Raw genomic sequence first — 16,442 nt, 5'->3', positions numbered from 1 at the left:
AAGCACAAAACACGGATATACAACTACGTGTTTTGCACTTTTCTGTTTATGTTTATTGTGTGGGGAAAAAATTCTGACTACAGACCAGAGAACACTTTGGTCTTCATTCTCAGCCCCTTTAAGTTAATGTATGAATGTGTTGATGTTGGTGCTCTTATGACATGAATCCTGTTGCACAGACTAATATTAAGTGAGGGGTCTTAATTCAGTGTCTTCATTTATGTACGGCAGCTACACAGTGGACATCAAGTTCATGTCCTCAGTGTTGTTTCTGGGAGTTTAGGGGCTAAAAGTTTACAGATTATACTTGATGAGCTTTAAAGCTGGTTCTGATGTTTTCATACTCAATTGAAGTATTTTAGACAACAAAGTTATCACAGTACTTTGTATTAAATGGCATAGTAATCCTTCAGTAAATCTAATGAAATCATCTCTGCAGTTAAACATAAAGAAAAGTTTGTATTAAACAGACATTAGATTAGTGGAGAGCAGAGAGTTTCCCATCATGCACTACGGGCAGTGGGGAGAAGCTGCTTCTGAAAACAGCAGCTGCCTTCAGTTCATGATTTTATTAAGCTAACTCAGAGAAACTCAGAGGAAGACTTGAAGTAGCACTGACAACATGAACTGAAGAGGAAATTCGATACAACACCATGACTCTACTTCGTAGACCCGCCCTTCACCCTTAGTTCACCCTAAGGATAATTTAAATATGATAATATGATGAGACATAAAGGTGGAGCTTTTTATGGTCATGGCACGGTGTTAACCATAGCTAGCTAGCCATAACCTAAGATTCGATTATTATTAGATTCCCACTGATCACGTTACATGAATCTTGAAACATCATCGCACAAACTAACCTAAATATAAGCTAATGTTTAGCAATATGTTTCAGAATTAATTCATAATTCAGTAACGCTTTAGATAACAGCCCGCAATTTACACCATAACTATCGGGTAGTTACGGTATAATCTGTTGTACCAATGTTGTACCAGTGTAGTACGTACCAATACATATATGTAGGTACAGGGGAACAAGATGTTAAGTTATGGAATAAGGGGCTAACAATTTGTGAATTTACAGAGAATTTATATTATAGGTTTTTTAACTACTGGGTACCTATTCTATAATAACAGGGTATGTGCGACCTACTGATCAATAATATGGACGTTTGGGAGGAAATTAGAGAGAACTTATACAGTAGCCTAGGTATTTTTAATTACAGGGTACTTAGCCTATTCTATTATTACAGGGTACAGTATGACAATAAAACTGAAAAATCGGAGGGAAGATGGAGGGAAGACTTCTGCAGCAAGTAATAAATCAGATCAGATTTAATTTCAAAATGACCTAATTACAAACAGTCAATCTACATTGTTCCTTTATATTTTCAGTGGGTAGCCTATACAACTACAGGGTACATCTGTGCTTTTACTTCGGAACAAAGGTCAGGTGACATGTTCTCATGGATACTGTTGGCGTCTGAAGACCGTCTCAGCTGTCGCTCACCTCACCAGCTTTACATTACTGGACGCTCGTTTATTGCTTCTTGACTCTGCTTGCCGTCGGCAGACAGATTTCACCCACCCTAGATGTGACTCACTTGTGTTTTGGTGTAAACACGCTGACAGTTTTGAAGTCATTAAAATGTTGAAGGTCTTCTCCCTGGCAATTGTGTTTGTCCGGCATTACACCTTTTTCCAGCTCTTTGCACGCTCTCCTTTCATCCCAGGAAATAAATACAAATATAGCACGATAAAACACAACGCATATGCTTGATATGCTTTACTGACAGCTTACTGTGCAGTTAATTGTTTGTTCTTCCATGTTTTGAGGCAAGTAAAATCAAAACAAAGATCTATATGTATAAAACTTTAATTTAATTCTTTATTTCTTAGTTTTTCTTGCATTGCTTCATTTTGTCCTTCTTTTTCATCTTCCTTTCCACTCCTGATGAAGATGACAGGGTTGAGGGTGAGATGAGGGGAAAGAAGCTGGTGCACCTTGGCCATATGTTGAACCTATAGAGAAAAACTATTAGTTTCAGTCTCTTGACCATAATTTATAGTCTGAGATATCTGGATTTCTGACAGCCATGATGTCTCTCAGTTGGTGAGAAGCCATACTGTTGGCCACACAGCCACAAAGCCATCATAGCTGGCACTCTAGATGTGAATAAATACAATATTAGTGGTCTACGTAAGGCTATACAAGAAATACTGTATAGCTAAATAAAATCAGTGTCTAGTTTCAAGTTTGTCAACAGACCATTACAAATATGTAGCACATTAATAATGGAAAAGTTGCAGTTAATTTCCAATTACCGTGTGGAACAAGCAACAACAGTAGTCATCTAGCAATAAGGCATGAAACCAGAAACATGAGTAACTTTCCCTTATATTTCATTTTACTGACAAAACCTAAATGCAGCATAGGACATGTTTGATATGCTGCTAATCGGCAGCAAAGCAATTATAAGTTTATATAAATTCAAAGGAGGATGTTGAAAGTTTAGCCAGCGCAGTAACAATACTAAAGTTAGCTTCTGATTTGTAGCTTCTGATTCCCAGTTAAGTGAAAGTTATGGGAAACATTATTAATGGTTCATTCTCCATTTTTGCACCACTTACACTTATTAGAGTGTTACAACACAGTTTCAGAATCCTGAAACCTTTATTTTATCAACCACATTAGACCAGGTCCAGATCAAGTAACACTATACTTAGACTTATTTTTACATTTTGAAATACGATCACACAATATCTCTTTAGAATACATTGTCAAATCTGTTTAATGTGGTCTGGGTAGGAAAAAAGCAGTGAAATCGCCTTTTTTTCAGTTTTCCCCAAAAGAATAAAGGTTTCACAAATGTTAAACTGTGTTTTAACGAGTTTCTGGAGTCTCATTGTTATCTAGTCCAAATTTGACAAGTGTAAGTATAGTGGTTTTTAATCTGGACTTGGCCTAATGTGGTTTAGAAGTAGACTGGTCAGTGAAATTGCCCTTTGTTTGGTTTTCACAAATAGAATAAGTTTCACAAATCTGAAACTGTGTTTTAGTGAGTCTTAAGCCCTATTCGCACGGGATTAGTATTACCTGGGGACGCCTGGTTGTTTGTAAATTGTTTGTAAGCTGTGTTTAACAGCGTTAAGACCTTTACGATGTTTAACACTAATGCTTTAACAAGTATACGTGGTGCAAAAAAGTTAAAGTATCATTATTTATGTTCCCCTAAACTTTTCCTTTCATCCTGAATCAGATGCGACGAGTCGCAAGCTAACTTAAGCGCTGTAGTGCACACAGGATAGTAACGTTAGCACATTAGCTTACTGAAAGTTCCTATGTGAATAAAATCACCTGAACATGTTTCTGCGTCTGTAAGACACAACCCCACATGCATTATATTGTATTGCATTGAATGTAATGACATTTTAGATTCTATTAGAGCAATCATAAGTGTCGGCTTGTAAAAACTGCAGGGTAACACTTTGCTCTTTCAGCTGGACGCACAGCGTTAGCTTGGATGTAAACGTCCGGTAGCTAACAAATGATTAACGTTAGCGAGGTAACACTCCAACAACACCTTTCATTTGTTCAGATAAAGCTACATTTGACATGAGCCACAAACCAGACTGTTGCCTCATCTCGCCAGCGTACGCCAAAGTGTGGGCGAGCGGAGAGCTTTTTGTATTTCATTATACACAACATCTCATCTTCGTCTGGCCTGGGAACGCCTTGGGGTCCCCCAGGAGGAGCTGGAAAGTGTTGCTGGGGAGAGGGCTGTCTGGGGTGCTTTGCTTGGCCTGCTGCCCCGGCGACCCAGCCCCGGATAAGCAAATGAAAATGAATGGCTGGATGGACAACACTGTTGCCCCCTGCTGTCATTTGATATTAATGAAGCGTACCCATCAAATCGCACTGAACTTTGGCTGATGTGAAAGGTTATAGGTCACAAGTTTAATAAAAAAAAACAACAACATAAGCCGTTTCTCAATTAGGCAATATCACACGAGAGGGAGTGATGTTGTACTGTATATCGTCATGGCTGTGCGGCCGAGTGCCGAATTACAGTTCTAAAATTGACAACATTTAATTGCTGCTTACATGTAGCCTACGTATAAATTGATCAATTAATACTCAATACATATTCATGTAGCCTATATGATGATTACAACACTTGAAATTGGGTCACTATGCATAATGAGTACTTTTAACTTTTCATTTTAAGGAGGCCTAGGCCTACATTTTGCTGACAATACCCATATACCTTTATTACTCTAGTCAGATTTGCAGCACTTTTACTTGTGACTGAGTTTTTGTTCTTTGTTGTGATATTACTACTTTTTCTGGGTACTTTGTCCACAACTGGACAAACATATCAAACAATAGAGACATGCAAGCATAGCATGTCTCATCCTCATCCTCATTCTCCACTGTCTTTCTGGGATCTGCCTCCTCAGCTGGGCAGCCTCCTCCTCAGCCTACAGGTACAGCAATCCTGCTGCAATAACTGCACCAAGACGCCTTCTCTGATCCATGTCCGTTATTGATTTTTGATTTCCATCTCGCCAATGCTCAAGATCACAATAACCACCAACTCTCCACAAACTTTCCCCCCGCACCTGACCTTTGATTATAATCAGAAGCCAGGTGCGGGAATTGAATATAGATTAAATATGATCAAGCTGCGGGGAAAAGGTTTTAAAAGACATTTTATGAAAATATTTTGGCTATTTATATGTTTTTGTATGTCAGTTATATATGTTGAAACGTTAAAAACATATACATATTAATTTCTTACAATGACAATGAAAAGACGCAGGGCTGGGCTGTGTTTATATTGTTTTATTCTAAATGCATGAATACAACACAGTACAACAGCCAAGGCAAGCGGAGGTGGTGACATCATCAAGTTTGCTGCTGTTCCAAAAGCAGAAATGACTGTACTCCCATCCTCCCGTTCTTGGGAAGTCCGGACTCTCGCGTGGACTTGCCAAGTCCGAACTGCTGAATTTGAGTATTGACAAACGGCTATAGTACTACATCCATGAGTACTAGTAATATATTATATTACACTAACTTGCCCAGCACTGACCATATATACTGTTGGACTAAGAGTCTCATCCTACTCTCTAATGTGCTATGTGTGAGCTCAGTCCTGCGTGTTCTTTAATGAAGCAATAGGAGAAGATATTCGGTCTCAGTTAATGTAGTTTATTAAGCAGTAAAGGAATAAAATTACAGAGCTCTGGGTCTCAACTTCACGTCCCTGACGAACAACAAAGGTGTGTCAGTTCACGAAGTCTGACCTCCTGTCCTTTCCCTGACCCAGTATATTTGAGCGTAACAGAGTGTCATTGTGCACGCGAGGCGCTGTCCTCTTCTCATTGGCAGTTCCACTTCCTCCTTCACCACACCACGCCCCTGCCTCGTGTTAATCTGACTCCTTCCCGCTGGCGGTGGGGGCGTGGTTCCTGTTTTGAAAGACAAGAGAACAACACAACTCCCTACACGTGCTGTACCTTACTATCTGTATATCACTTTCTATTCTTTTTACCATATATGAAACTAATTATCTAAGCATTGCGGTATGTGCTCCTCAGACTTCATGTCTCTTCCTCTCCTGCACTTCTGCAAAGCAAACACATTCAGATCAGCTGAAATCATCTCAGTATTCTCATTGTTCACACATCTAAAACTTATATAGTGAAACACAACTTATAGTAAAACACATAAAATCATTCTATTCCCAACAATACACAACCCCCAATTCCAAAGAAGTCGGGATCCTGTGTAAAGCGTGAATAAAAACAGGATGCTACTTCGACCTCCATTCAATTAAACACAGCCCAAAGACAAGATATTTAATGTTTAACCTAGTAAACATTATATTTTTATGAATATACACTCTTTATGAAGTTGATGGTTGCACCAAGTTCCAAAAAAGTTGGTACAGGAGCATGTTTACCACTGTGTTACATCACTTTTTTTTTTTTCAGCAACACTCCATTAGCATGTGAGAACTGCGAACACTAATTCCTGCAGTTTTGAAAGTGAAATTGTCTCCTATTCTCGCTTGATATACGACTTCAGTTGCCAGACAGTCTGAGGTCTCCATTGCCACATTTTGCACTTTATAATGCACCACACATTTTCAATGGGAATCAGGTCTAGACTGCAGGCAGGTCAGTCTAGTACCTACACTCTTTTACTACAAAGCCAAGCTGTTGTCACACGTGCAGAATGTGTCTCATTGTCTTGCAGGAATAAGCATGCATGTTCCTGAAAAAGATGTCTGGATGGCAGCATATCTTGCTCCAAAACCTGAATGTACCTTTCAGCATTCATGGTGCCTTCACAGATGTGCAAGTTAGCCAAAGTACAAGTACCTCAAAACTGTAGTTGAGTAGGTACTTTCCACCACCGATATGTGCCACAACAAATCATATCACCATCAAAACTGAGTGGACACCTAGCAGACCCATCACACCTGTGACATACCAAAGCCAAGCAATGATTTCATTTCCTTCACATCTTCTGGCTGTTCCACTGGGCCACTGCAGCACTCTAAACTGGGTAGCTGGTCAACACCTCTGCAGACACCACATGGCCCAGGACAGGTACTTGACTTTCCGTTGTAAGATGCAACACTTAGATATCTTTATTTCTACAGATCCTGTTTAACAAAGGTTAAAAATGACATTTTACATCCAGATTATCCTAAAATGATGCAAATGATTTCAACAGTACATCACATTAAGAATGATCTCGCAAAGCTATTTCCTCATTTGACCTGCAATAACAGCTGGATTGGGATGTAAATCTTGACATTTGTTGGTTCTTTGGTTTAGAGTCACACTTTCTGGGGTATACATCCAGGATCAATACTGCCATCTGGTGGCTATTTTGGGTAATACAAGTGTCAGCTTGCATTCTGATCTAATAATAACTTGTGCTGAAGTTGTATGTGAGCAACAAGCGTGTGACTCTGTCCATAAAGGTGTCCATAAAGGAAGGACATTTAATTTGAGTTGAAATATTTGACCTAAAAGGGAAACAAGGCTGGTTTAAATCATGAACGTTTTTACCTGACCTCTGCGTGGACCTCTGTGACTCACTACAGCTCCAGTGAAGGGTAAGTAGAAGCTGTGGGTTCACATTTCTTTGACCAGTGCTTTAGAGCTCAAGATCGCGTTCATCTGTCTGGATTGCTTTGGTGTGAGTTGCAGAGTGTTGGAGATGTCAGCCATAGAGATGTCTGCCTTGTCTCCAATTTAATGGTACGAGTTGGCACTTGGCTTGTGGTGCTCAAAGCGGCCAAAAACAAAACAAACAAACAAACAAAGAAAAAACATGTAAAAAAAACCTCAACAGCAATGTCTCTTTGCGGAAATCATGACCAGGTTACGCAGGATAATCGATAGACCTTGTTGGAAACAGTTTCACATCAACCTGGTCTCACTCCGAAATCCTCAAAATCCAGCGCTTGGGCATTGGCTTGGGGCGTCAGACACTGTCAGAGAAACCCGTCCTTTCACGTTGGCATGATACATGGCTGGTCACCGTTATAGTTTAACCGGCAAAATCTGAGAGGGGCAGGTGGGCGTTGTCGTGGATGGGTCCAGCAAACACCGACCGACTTTAACCCGGGAGAGCGGTGTGTAGATGCTTCCTTTTGTGGGTGATACAGTTGGCAGGTGTAGTTCAGTAGAAAGAAAATAGTTCCTACATGAAACTGCTTCCAACAAGGTCTGTGGATTATCTTGAGTAACTGGGTTGTGATGTCTGGAAAGAGACATTGCTGTTGGGCAAAGGGACACCTGACAACGAGATGTGGGGGTAAAAAATAGGAAATGGGATTGGGCAGTACAAATCCAGTGCCACCTACTTCCATTATATGAGAGAAGGTAGACATCTCTATAGCCGATATCTCCAACACTTTGCAACTTGGAAAAATAATGGATATTTGATTTTGGGGTGAACTGTCCCTTTAATGTGTGGACCTACAGGACCATAATAAAACCTATCCTCTAACCCATCTTCTTTGTAGAACTTTCTGAACTTCCTGGTGGGCTCTCTTTAAGGTGCCATGTCAAAGGAATCATTTCCGTTCACTGCTACCTCACTGCGCTCTCTGAGACTGGAGCAGGAGATTCAGGAGTGGGAGGATGCTCGGAGAGCTTTGGCTCACAGGAGAGCCATGACCAGGGCCCCACTGCCCCGGGCCCCCAGGCCTCCTCCCAGGCAACAGCGGCTCCAAGAGGTCCGGGCCCCTCCAGCTCAGGTCCGGTGCAGAGACACAGCCATCCACAACACCTTCATGTGCGGGGACATGAAAGGAGTGTATGCGGTGCTGAAGGATCCTGGGATGGTCAACGCCCTGATGGAGACGGTGCATGAGGAAATGGTGTGGGCTCCAGAGATGGGTATGAAACCTCTTACTTATAACCTCATGCAACATTTTACACTCTTTCTCACAGCCTTTCTGTTCCTCTGTCAGGCATGTGGACGCTGAGCTCCAAGGTGAAGCAGTCTTCAGCGTTACGTCTGGCTGCCAGCAGAGGACACGCAGGATGTGTGGAGGAACTGCTGTTTCGAGGGGCCGAGGTGAACGCCGACCCTGGAGGAAAAACGGCCCTCCATGAGGCTTGTATGGGCAGTCATGCTGTCTGTGTCCAGCTGCTGCTTTCTCATGGAGCAGATCCTGATATGCTGGCTGAAGATGGCAGTGCTCCTCTTCACCTCTGCACCTCCGCCCAGTCATTCCAGTGAGAGATAGAAGAGCTGACAACTACTATATATTAATATCAATAATCTCTATCAGGCCCAGTTTCACCACTGGGGAACTGAAGCTTCATGTTAATCTTCTCTTATACTGCAAAAATGTTCATCTTTAAATTTCCTCCTTATGTGGTCATAAAAGTCTAATTTGGAAACCTAATTTTCTTATAATAAGACAAAATGAGAATTTTTCCAAATCAAAAGATCTTTAACTTTAATGTTAGAGAGAAAGGACTGGATGTTTTCATGATGTAGATACAGATGTGTGCCTTTTGTTCCAGGTGTGCTGAGCTGCTAATAGAAGGAGGTGCAGAAGTCAGTGTGAGGATGAAGGAGTCGAGAGTCACACCTCTGCACGTGGCCGCCCGGCGAGGCCTTGAGGAGCATGTGGAGCTCCTCCTCAGCCACGGAGCAGATGTGTTAGCCACAAATCAAGAAGGGGAGACCCCTCTGAACGCTGCCTGCTCAGGCGCTGAGAAGCCCTCTGAGGTCGGCCGCTATTTACATGTGGTTCAAAGGCTGCTGGGTGCAGGAGCTGATCCCAGAACTGCTGGCAGGAAGCAGCACACCCCCCTGCACAATGCCTGTGCAAACTGCAGCCCAAGGATTGTAGACGTCCTCCTTCAGCATGGAGCCAAGGCAGACGTCGCCAACTGTGCAGGATACACACCAATGGACTGTCTGATACAGGTAACTCATCAGGGCTGGGTGGAATTCAGGGTTAGAGTTATGTGAAACAGCTAAGATGTGACGTTTAGAATCTAATGAATCAAATAGATGTTTTTACTTTTTAAGCTAATGCAGTAGGATAAACATTTTTCTGCTTGCTCCTGAAGGTGGTTGAAGATTACCCGGACCAGCAACCAGAAGCAATAGCACGGTCACTTCTGAATCATGGAGCTCAGCCTGTTTCCCCAAAGGTTAGATAAAACAACCACACTGAGAGAATGTGATACTGACACGTGGAAAATGAGTTTAGTTCTAATGCACGACCGGTCGACAGCTGAGTAAATGGCCAAAGAAATGACCGAATTCATCACATTATACAATTCACAATGTGACATAAGAATATCTTTATCCTGAGGCCACAGGTTGTGACAACCAATCAAAAGCCAAATTCAACCATTAACTGATAAAAAAATAAATGTCCAAATCTGTAGAATATAAACACAAACAGGAAAAAAAGAAACTGCAAAAATTGCCCCCCCAAAAATGAGCAATTATTAGGCTATACTGTGTATTATCATGTTGATGCTCTTTACACATAAAGTTCGAGATCAAAGTTCAAAAACTGTAATACATTGCTCGAGATTTCTAGTAATGAAGACAAGGGCAACACAACAGTTACCAAAAGTGTGGACTCGAGACACACAACTTGGACTTGATCCTGACTCTGTAGTCACAAATTTGATGACCTTAGACATGACAAAATCAAAAAAGACTTTTAACCTGACTTGGACTTTAACACTAATGACTTGTGACTTCACTTGGACTTGAGATTTTTGACTTGAAATACTTGACAACTTCCCCCAAAGACCACAGATTAAAAAGTATGCTATTCAAAAAGTATGCCACAAATCAGTTATTTCTCTTCATTTCCTGAATCAGCTTATGTTAATGCTAATTATTCCCAGCGAGTCGACACTATTCTCCATATCCACTTTGCTTTAACGATCCAACAGCATCCAGAGCCATGAAGAGCTAACGTTAGGTTACTGAGTGTCAGTTGGAAAAAATGATACCAAAATTTGCATACAGAAACTACATGGTGGTCAACAAAAACGAGTTGCAGTATGCAAAAAAGATGAAGTTGCACAATATTAGCATAGTTAGCGAGCTAATGATTAGCTAATAGCTAGCTAAGTAACTGTTTAACAAACTTGTTGTAACAAATAAACATATTTTTTAAGCCATTCATGATTTTTATAAATTTAACATACTACTCTGTTGTTTAAATGGCATTACATTTTGTAAAGAGCGCGTTAGCCTATGAGTTGTTTGGAACTTGAAATTCAAAGTTTAAAACTCCAAACTTGACTTGGAACTTGTCAGTCTTAACTTGAAAACTTACAAAGCAATGACTTGGTCCCACCTCTGCCAATTACTTTTAAGGAAATATGATGTAAATTGTCAAACATTTCACAAAATATCAAATCAATATTTTAATACAATCCTAAGTGTTAAAATAGTGAAAACAATAAATCATTGAGTCCAAAAAATATCAAAATACCAAGCATAAAAATGCTCCAGCACATATAGTGCTGTTGATATAAGGTTAGGCAGACAACCCCTATAATATTTCCTCTATTACAAGTAGTTTGACTCAATAGTGTTTTAAAATTCTCTCAAGAAAATGTGAAGTGTGATGATATGAATCTTTCTGTCCTCTCTACAGATGCTGAAGCAGTGTGTCCTGTCTCCTGCCACTCTGGAGGTCATGCTGAACTCATACATATCCATCCCTGACTGTGAGTGGATGGACTCTCTGTCCAATGAGATATATGAGGTGAGCAGATTGTAAATCACATCTTCTCTTCTTTTTTTTAAACCATCCAGTTCTCTAAAGTGGTTTTTGTTTGTCCTTTTGCTGCCTCAGGAGCACCAGTCGTTCTTCGACTTGGTGCGTCAGCAGAGCGGTCAGCCTCGCTCTCTGCAGCATCTCTGTCGATGTGCTTTACGCCTGTGCCTCGGAGCCCGATGTTTCCCAGTGGTCAGTAAACTGGACATTCCCAGCTCTGTGAGGGACTACCTGCTGCTGTGTACCAACTGGATGCTCCAGTGATGTCATAATGTACGGACATTTTTAACAGTATGGTGTCTCTTTGGAAACTAGATTAATTTTAGAGTACAATAACCTGTTAAGTTATTTTTTTTTTAAACTAACACTTGTTTTGTCATCATGAAATACATCAGATTGAGTTTCTGTAAGAAAATACAAATAAATAGAACTTTAACTCCTGTTGGATTATTGGTTTACTTTTTATTTGTTCATATTGTACTGTTTGGTTGGTACCATTGTTTAAATCAGAATCAGAATCAGAAATGCTTTATTGATCCCCAAGGGGAAAATGTGATTTGTTAGAGTCACTCAACTGTAAAGAATAGAGAATTATAAGAAGTAAGAATAAGACTATGAAATAGTTTAGTCTATTACCTTTGACTTTTTAATAAGTGTTCAATTTTTAAATGACTGATAACCTGAAATATTTTAATACAAAAACAAAACAAATATTTAAAAAAAAAAAATACTCTGACCCATAAAAATTACACAGTATGTCCTCACCTCTATGTTTTGTATGTGTCCTACAAAATGACAGCACCCTCAATAAGCACTGTGACAACCAACCCCTGTCTCCCCTACCTAAAGCTGTCAGATAAATGTAATGAAGTGCACAGTACATTATTTCCCTCTGAAAACCAGTGATGTTGAAAATGGCATGAAAATAAAAGACTCAAGTCAGTGACTGGGTTTCCAAATCACCAGCATAGTAAACACCACACCATTACATACTCTATGTACAGTAATGATTGTGTGAGCAGGAGGAGCAACAGGCGTGACCCGTCTCCAAAACAAGCGCTCCCTGCTGCCCGGCGATGACGTCACGCCGTCTCTCGTCGTTTGTGTGTTTATTATGTGGTTTTTAAGGAGCAGCTGCTAACTAAGTAGCATTGAGCCTCGCCTTCAAACATGCTCTGATTTACACAGCTGGCAGGTAAGCTCGTCTAATACCAACACCATAAAGACACACACACGCTTCACACGACCTCTGTGTTCAGTTTGAAAACTATGGCGACGAAAATAAAACCGAGCAGCGACTCGTAAACAGTCGAAGGTCGTGTTTTTTTTTTTTTTAGCTAGCAAGGTAGGCTAGCTCGGAAGCTAACTTAGCTCGCCAACTAGCAACACAAACTACAGTTTCACGCGCTAGCGGCGCACAAGATTAGGTTATATAACGACGTATTTTTAACTAAATGGCGTGTATTATGACTAACATGGGATAAGAAGTCACTGTTGACACGTCTTTGAACAGCTGGGTGTTCAGAGGTAGCTTCACAGCTACAATAAACAGCTGTTGACCAGTCCTGATAGCTGTGCGGATCTTATATGTTGAGTTACTTTGATCACAAATAGCGCTAATGACTTGTACACATGGTGGTATGTCGGTAAAGTCTTGTCATTAAAACATGTATATGTGGCTACTGAGCTATTAAATAGTGTGTTTACATGTTGAGAATCCCGAGAACTGTGTAAAAGCTAATGGTGTTATTGTGTAAAGTAGCTTCATCAGGATGTGCAGGGGCTCAGTTCACTCAGTGTAGAATATTAATGTAATATTGCTGCAAGGTCAGAGCTTTATAAATATGATTATAATTTAATTTTGACACAAATGTATCACTTTTCCAGTCTTAAACAGAAACAGGAACTTAAGTTTTCCTCTGTCACCACACATAGGCCATGGGTGGGGACCTAAGTGAAATCCTCTACCTTCCGGCACATGTAATCTTATATAATAACACACACATACACATATCTTATAATTTTATATAATGACATATATATTAAGTAGAGATGAAAAACACCAAACATTCCCGACTAGTTTTTTTCATCACATGTGATGGCAAAATAAATATCTTTGGGTTTGGAGTGCTGGTTAGTCACCATAGGCCTTGTTATTGTACTGTCTGACAATATTATTTGATCAATAAATTAGTAAGAAGTGCAGCCCTTATATAATGTCATGATGAAGTAAAATTCAATTGCAGAAACTGCTTAGAAATAAGAAATAGACAGATAAGAAATGTCTGTTATGAATAAATCCAGGTACTTTGTCACACTTCATAATCCTTTAAATCAAATACTGTCATAGAGCAGTCCTGCTTATTGATTAATACTATTTCCCACAATAGCCAAAGACAGGTAGAGATAATAAAGGGATAATAAATAGTAATGCATATGTCTATCAGTGAGATATTTATATTGAGTCACGGTATGCAAATTTTATTTTCCAACCCTACTGTTTTTTTGTTTTGTTTTGTTTTTGGTGGAATCACAATTACTTCACAAATATATATTTGTGGGAATAAGTCATATTCATGGAGGTAATGATATACAAAGCCAGATTATGTTCCTATAAAGTAAACTAAAGTTTGTTCAGATGTTCCCATCACATGAAAGTATGTTATGTTGGACTACACTTGGATAGTCCTTAATATTTTGCTTAATGTTAACCTCTGTGAGGCACATTTGTGATTTAGGGCTTTGTCAATAAACTTGCTGTCCCTTGTCTCAGGTTTGGAGGACAGAGATGGCAGTGTGTGCACTGACCATGCTGGATGGGATGGAGGAGGAGGTCACGGCAGCAGGCGGTGTGTTGCTCCTGGTCCTGGCCCTCGTCTTTGCTTGGCTTTCAACTCACGTGGCCGACCGGGGAGACCACATCCTGGGCACCATCCTCACCGTGGGCGCTCACGCCTCTCTGATCGGACTGGGAGGCCACGAAAGCTACAGCGGAGGGTCTCCCAGCGCTGACGCTCCCGAACAGCAGACACCTCCGCCCTCTCAGGAGAACAAGCCGGATGACGGCGAGCCGGGGACTGAGAGAGGAGAGGGGGAGGGGACTGGGGAGGGAGCCGAGGGGGTTAGGATGGATCTCCTGCTGGACATACAGAGCAAACAACCACAGGCTGGAAGATTGCATACATCAGATGAGGAGGATGAGGAGGATGATGATGATGATGATGATGATGATGAGGAACTGGAGGAGGAAGACAAAAAGATTATAAAGCATATTCCAGTGTTGTCCAGCACCATCTCCCCCACTACTACTGCCACTTCCATCTCTGTCCGTCTCAAGTATTTAAATGACACGGAGGAGGTAGCTGTGGTGGAGCCACAGGATACAGTGGGAATACTGAAAAGGTAAACAACCCCAAACATCCACCTGCAGACTTGAAGCATAGATTGTTGAATGGGTTGTTTTACATTTTAGGAAAAAAATCTTCTTTCCTTGTTACAGAGAGTTAGATAGATACCACATTCACGTCTGTATTGTAAGTATGAAGCTACAGCGAGCAGTCGGTTAGCTTAGCTTAGCATAAAGACTGGTAAAAGGAGGAGACAGCTTTAGAATTGCTGAGCTGAGGTAAAAAAAAAATCTACTTATTAATTTTTGTTACCTTTGGACGGAGCCTGGCTCACTGTTGCCTGCTGTTTTCAGTCTTTACTGTAAGCTGCACTATGCCAAGCGAACCAGCCGCTTCATATTTATCGCACAGATATGAGAATTTTGTCGATCTTCTCTCTGAAAAAAGCAAATAAGCGCATTTCCCTGCACTATTTTTTAACGGCTCTTCCTTCTTGTCTCTCTTCTTCTCCAGTAAATACTTCTCAGGTCGGGAACATCAAATAAAACTCATCTACCAAGGGCAGTTGCTGCAGGACCCCAAGAAGACTCTGTTTTCCCTAAACATCACACACAACAGCGTGATCCACTGCCACATCTCCCAGGCCCTGCACGAGGCTACTCCAGAGGAAGGGGCTCAGCCTGGGGCCGGAGCAGGAGTCGGGTCTGGGGTCTCTGGAGGATTCAGGGCTGCGGGTGTGGCCATCAGCACCAGCAGCCTGGTGGTGCCTGTGTTCGTGGTGATACTGGCTGTGGTGTGGTACTTCCGCATCAACTACAGGCAGTTCTTCACCGCCCCTGCGACCATCTCCCTAGTGGGAGTCACTGTGTTCTTCAGCTTTCTGATATTTGGGATGCACAGCCGCTAAAAAGGCAGAGAGAGGGCACACACTTACGGCTGAATGTTGTGGGGTAAAATAAAAATAACTACAGCAGTGGGCGGTGCCTGGAGAGACAGACTTATCAAAACAGGGCTTTGTGCAGATTCCATAGCTGATTGGATCCCTGCAGAGTGTGTGAGCGTGTGTGTGTGTGGGTGGTAGGTGAGCCTGTTTGTGCATGTACCAAGATAAAAACAGATGAGTGATTGTACAGTATATGTGGAGTAAATAATAATCCGCAGTGAGTGAAGTTCAGGTGAAACTGAACCGTACTTTAGCTCCTCTCCAAACATGACTTAGTGGTCCACGCCATGTTTAAACACTCTGGCTTTATCTCGTCCGCTCTTGTATCGTCGCTAAAGATTCATGATGCTGTTTTTTTTGTCTGTCTTTGTTTTTTAGGCCACTGTTTGTGTTTTAAAAAAGTAAAAATAACTGATAGATGCAAAAATCTTTTGGAACCACTCACTGTTGTGCTGTGTGTGCCAGTTTATCTACCATTACATTGTGTTATTTGAAGGAGTCGATCTCTATGTAAGCAAATACAGACTGTGCAGTTGCCTCTGTGCTAGGCTGACAATTCCCAACATTTTGTTGCTCAGAAACTGCTTTTTAGAAATAGGCTAATTTAAATAATCACTAGACATGAAAATAGACACTTTTTGAGAAGATATTGTAAATATATTGTGTATTTTCTGTAAATAAAATGATAGAATGAATCAGATGAACCTGCATCTGGCACTTAAAGATTTGGAGGGGGACATTGAACCCTCCTGATTATGCTGGACTGCTCTGGCTTCAGTGATGTCTCAAATTAAAGCATTTCAAACCAAACTTGTTTCAGTATCTGTTTGCAGTCTACAGAAGTCAGCC

At 41.0% G+C, this 16,442-nt stretch overlaps 2 protein-coding genes across 3 annotated transcripts; both read left to right on the top strand.

Moving 5' to 3' along the window:
- The first annotated feature begins 6,921 nt into the window (after window positions 1-6,921).
- On the top strand, window positions 6,922-11,743 carry asb16 (ankyrin repeat and SOCS box containing 16). 2 transcript variants are annotated; one of them, XM_033644863.2, is made up of 7 exons: window positions 6,922-7,139; window positions 8,089-8,430; window positions 8,505-8,772; window positions 9,067-9,475; window positions 9,622-9,705; window positions 11,181-11,291; window positions 11,382-11,743. In XM_033644863.2, exons 2-7 carry the CDS (start codon window positions 8,094-8,096, stop codon window positions 11,565-11,567), a joined length of 1,395 nt encoding a protein of 464 aa, XP_033500754.2. In that variant the 5' UTR covers window positions 6,922-7,139; window positions 8,089-8,093; the 3' UTR covers window positions 11,568-11,743. The 2 variants fall into 2 exon arrangements, with proteins under 2 accessions (XP_033500754.2, XP_033500753.2); XM_033644862.2 differs by having other exon boundaries at window positions 6,923-7,139; window positions 8,055-8,430.
- Window positions 11,744-12,345: 602 nt separating this feature from the next.
- tmub2 (transmembrane and ubiquitin-like domain containing 2) lies at window positions 12,346-16,403 on the top strand. Its single transcript, XM_033644864.2, has 3 exons — window positions 12,346-12,498; window positions 14,077-14,705; window positions 15,164-16,403. Exons 2-3 carry the CDS (start codon window positions 14,092-14,094, stop codon window positions 15,555-15,557), a joined length of 1,008 nt encoding a protein of 335 aa, XP_033500755.2. The 5' UTR covers window positions 12,346-12,498; window positions 14,077-14,091; the 3' UTR covers window positions 15,558-16,403.
- Window positions 16,404-16,442: the final 39 nt, after the last annotated feature.

This window comes from Epinephelus lanceolatus, chromosome 18 (genome assembly GCF_041903045.1).
Source record: "Epinephelus lanceolatus isolate andai-2023 chromosome 18, ASM4190304v1, whole genome shotgun sequence".
Lineage (NCBI taxonomy): Eukaryota > Metazoa > Chordata > Actinopteri > Perciformes > Serranidae > Epinephelus > Epinephelus lanceolatus.
This window is presented reverse-complemented; position numbering and strand designations above follow the sequence as displayed.

What these genes read in the sequence shown, in the direction of transcription:
- asb16 (XM_033644863.2), top strand. Translation starts at nt 8,094, where the DNA reads ATGTCAAAGGAATCATTTCCGTTCACTGCTACCTCACTGCGCTCTCTG. An exon ending in ACCTCCGCCCAGTCATTCCA is followed by an intron (nt 8,773 to 9,066) that starts GTGAGAGATAGA and finishes CTTTTGTTCCAG; the next exon opens with GTGTGCTGAGCTGCTAATAG. An exon ending in CTCAGCCTGTTTCCCCAAAG is followed by an intron (nt 9,706 to 11,180) that starts GTTAGATAAAAC and finishes TCCTCTCTACAG; the next exon opens with ATGCTGAAGCAGTGTGTCCT.
- tmub2 (XM_033644864.2), top strand. Translation starts at nt 14,092, where the DNA reads ATGGCAGTGTGTGCACTGACCATGCTGGATGGGATGGAGGAGGAGGTC. An exon ending in ACAGTGGGAATACTGAAAAG is followed by an intron (nt 14,706 to 15,163) that starts GTAAACAACCCC and finishes CTTCTTCTCCAG; the next exon opens with TAAATACTTCTCAGGTCGGG.